The sequence below is a fragment of the Zingiber officinale genome, chromosome 3B (genome assembly GCF_018446385.1).
Source record: "Zingiber officinale cultivar Zhangliang chromosome 3B, Zo_v1.1, whole genome shotgun sequence".
Taxonomy (NCBI): domain Eukaryota; kingdom Viridiplantae; phylum Streptophyta; class Magnoliopsida; order Zingiberales; family Zingiberaceae; genus Zingiber; species Zingiber officinale.
In genome coordinates, this window is record NC_055991.1 from 132,490,660 (window position 1) to 132,494,190 (window position 3,531).

The 3,531-nt window shown below is 46.5% G+C and overlaps 1 protein-coding gene across 1 annotated transcript; it reads left to right on the forward strand.

The window, feature by feature from the left end:
• Positions 1–1,378: 1,378 nt before the first annotated feature.
• On the forward strand, positions 1,379–3,043 carry LOC121967840 (UDP-glycosyltransferase 74F2-like). Its single transcript, XM_042518320.1, has 2 exons — positions 1,379–2,056; positions 2,321–3,043. Exons 1-2 carry the CDS (start codon positions 1,412–1,414, stop codon positions 3,041–3,043), a joined length of 1,368 nt encoding a protein of 455 aa, XP_042374254.1. The 5' UTR covers positions 1,379–1,411.
• The last annotated feature ends 488 nt before the right edge of the window (positions 3,044–3,531 follow it).

Below are 3,531 nucleotides of genomic sequence, written 5' to 3' on the forward strand. Positions count from 1 at the left end.
TCACAATTGTAGTACTTAACTTGAGATTTATCATACCTCGAGTTTGTGTACCCTCTTCCACGTCCTTTTGTTGAATGTTCTCCTCTTTCATTGTTGTTGTTGGAAACTCAACCTTGCTCATTAGCATGGCCTCGTCCATATCCATGGCCTCTTTCACGTTGACTTCTATTGTTACTGAAGCTTTCTTCTTTTTTTATCGGTTGAAGAGTCATCTTTACGAATTATTGAGTAATTTCTTTATTTATCTTCTTCTTTTCTTCATGGGCTTGTAATGAACCTAGGAGTTGCTCTATCATCATGGCTTGTAGATCCTTGGTCTCTTCGATGATGGTTGTAATGCTATTAAATTTTGATTCCAATGATTGAAAAATTTTCTTATGGAAATGGTAGAGACTCTAGAAAAGTAATCGGATACCAATTCTCCTTCCTTCATACGAAGAGGATCAAATTGACTTCTTAATATTTGAAGTCGTACCTTTTTTTACTTTTTCTTCTCCTTGACATGAAACTTGGCCGAAGCAGCACATGAGATTTTCTCAAAATCATCCTCATCTAAAGCTTGATAAATGAGGAAAAGAGTCTTCTTGTCTCTCTTTCTTAAATCTCTCAGACTGTCTTTTTCAGTCGAAGATAGCGTCGAGTCATAATACGGCTCAATGTAACATTTTTCTATAACCTCCCAAACATCATGAGCTCCAAGAAGCGTCTTCATCTTGATACCCTAATTATCATAATTACTCGCCTTGAGTACTGGAACTTGAAAGGGAGTGATACCTCCATTAGTCATAGCTCTGATACTACTTTGTTAGAAAAAAAAATAGAGTTATAGAAGAAAAATGTACTCTATGTGGAAGAGTAGGATAAAACAAAAGAACTTAACTTACTTTTTTTCATTGGAAAATATACATATTTATAGGTTTATTGGATAAGTACTAATCTCAAATACATTAAATTTAAATTTTTTTTTCTTTATTATATCTCCACCAAATACTTATTCTTATTAAAGTTGACACCTCATCAAATTCTATCCTATCACAAACTCTCATTTAAAAATTACACCTCATCATTTTTCATAAACTCTTACTTTTTCAACAATTTTTATCTCTATTAATAAAACTAAAATTTAATTTTCAAACTAGTAAATACTTATTTTTATCAAAATTGACACCTCATCAAATGGTATACTATCACAACCTCACATTTAAAAGTTACACCTCATCATTCTTGGTAAACTCTTACCTTTTTCAATAATTTTTTTTCTCTATTAATAAAGATAAAATTTAATTTCCAAATTAGTCTGGTTGCTTAGCAAACCTTGCACACCAAGTCAAATCTGCTCTATAAATTCGGCCTCCTTCACACTTCCTCCTCAGGGGGGTTGTTGTTCGTCACTGCTACGTAAGCGTCACTCATGGCGGCGGTGGATTCCAAGTGCTGTCACGTACTTCTACTTCCCTACCCGGCCCAGGGCCACGTTAACCCCATGCTCCAGTTCGCCAAGCGCTTCGCCGCCCACGGCCTCACCGCTACCCTCGCCGCCACCCGCTTCATCCTCGCCAACGGCAGCCCCACCACCGGCTCCGTCCGCCTCGCCGCCATTTCCGACGGTTGTGACCGCGCAGGCTTCGCCGAGGCCGATTCTATTCCTTCCTACCTGAACTCGCTCGAGCGCTTCGGCTCCGCCACTCTCGACGACCTGCTCCACTCCGAGGCGGAGGCCGGGCGCCCCGTCGGGCTCCTCGTGTTCGACGCCTTTCTGCCGTGGGCCGGTGAGGTCGGGAGGCGGAATAGCGTCGCCACCGCTGCCTTGTTCACGCAGTGCTCCGCCGTAGACCTCATTTACTACCACGTCAAGGCAGGGGTGGTGCAGCAGCCGGTGCGGGAGGCGTTGGAGCTGCCGGGGCTGCCCCGGCTGCAGCCGAAGGACCTGCCGTCGTTCCTGTCGGACCAGTTCGGTGTCTACCCGGCGTTCATGGAGATGGCGTTCAACCAGTTCAAGGACCTGGAGAAGGTTGACGAAGTCCTCATCAATACCTTCTATGAACTGGAACCTCAGGTGACTAAGTAATCTCCAGAATCCCCTAGCTTATTTTGGATTGTCATCAGTGTTTTGCCCAAAAAAACAAAAGAAATACAATCGAAATCAACGTCGAGTGTAGATGCGACTTGTCTCCCTCGTGATTAGGTGAGAACGCCAATCAGGCCAACTCCGTCGACTGATGAAACAGGACACCGCTCACTTCTTGGAGGATCTTTTCACAACGATATTTGCTACAGTTTGCACTTCAGAAAATGAGTTGGTTTTGTTAATTTTGAGCAGGAAACAGACTACTTGAGTGAAGTGTGTGGAGCCAAAGCCATTGGTCCAGCGATACCTTCCGTGTACCTTGACAACCGGCTCCCTTTCGATTCGCAATACGGATTCCACCTCTTCGATGTGGAAGAGGCGACGTGCATGCATTGGCTCGACGCCAGACCACCAGCCTCGACCATATACGTCTCCTTTGGCAGCGTGGCGGTGTTCGGACCCCAGCAGATGTCCGAGCTCGCCTACGGCCTAGCAGACACTGGCAAGCATTTCCTGTGGGTCGTCAGGACGCCGGAACTCGACAAGCTTCCTCGAGGGTTTGCGGAGGAGTACTGCCCGGGCAGGGGCCTGATAGTGACGTGGAGCCCCCAGTTGGAGGTGCTGGCTCACAAGGCCGTCGGCTGTTTCTTGACGCACTGCGGCTGGAACTCGACCGTGGAAGGGCTGAGCCTTGGAGTGCCGATGGTGGCGATGCCGCAGTGGACGGACCAGCCGACGGATGCCAAATACGTGGAGGATGTATGGGGAGTCGGGGTCAGGGTGAAGGAGGATGACGAGGGGATGGTGAGGAGGGAGGAGATCGTGAGATGTGTGAGGGAAGTGACGGAGGGCGGCCGGAGCAGTGAGATAAGGAGGAACGCGGCGAGGTGGCGCGAGCTGGCTAAGGCTGCTGCAGGGGAGAACGGCAGCTCTGATAAGAATATTATGGAACTCATCGCTAAGTATTGCTCTTAAATATTTGTATCTAGTTCCCAAATTATGAATAATAGCCTATATCTCTTCGGGACGATTTAGTGGCTAGCGTATGAGGTATTGTTATCATAAAGTCTAGGATTCAAATCTTGACAAAGTCGAGGTAAATGTCTCCCTTATGTGCTAGTCATTATTCCAAAGGTTAGTAGCCGTCTGTGATTTATTTTCTCCATGTTGGCCTTAGGACGGGTTGGCGGGGGCGCTGACGGCGAGCGTATTCGTCTTTTGCCACCATGAATAATAGCCTGGGTGTCTCCTCGGAGCGGTGTGGTGCGGTGCGATGGTTAAGATATGGGAGATTATCATATGAGATTTTTGAGTCAAAACTCAGCGTGTTCGAGCAAGCCCTCCCCTATGTCTTGACCACTTGTACTAATGGCTAGTCAGGCATGATTTACTTCCTCCGTGTTGGTCTAGAGACATGTTGGTGGGAGCGCTGGGGGTGAGCGAATCACTTTTTTGCCACATGA

Coding starts and splice junctions, on each gene's coding strand:
- LOC121967840 (XM_042518320.1), top strand. CDS start 1,412: ATGGCGGCGGTGGATTCCAAGTGCTGTCACGTACTTCTACTTCCCTAC. Junction 2,057..2,320: donor TCTATGAACTGGAACCTCAG/GTGACTAAGTAA, acceptor AATTTTGAGCAG/GAAACAGACTACTTGAGTGA.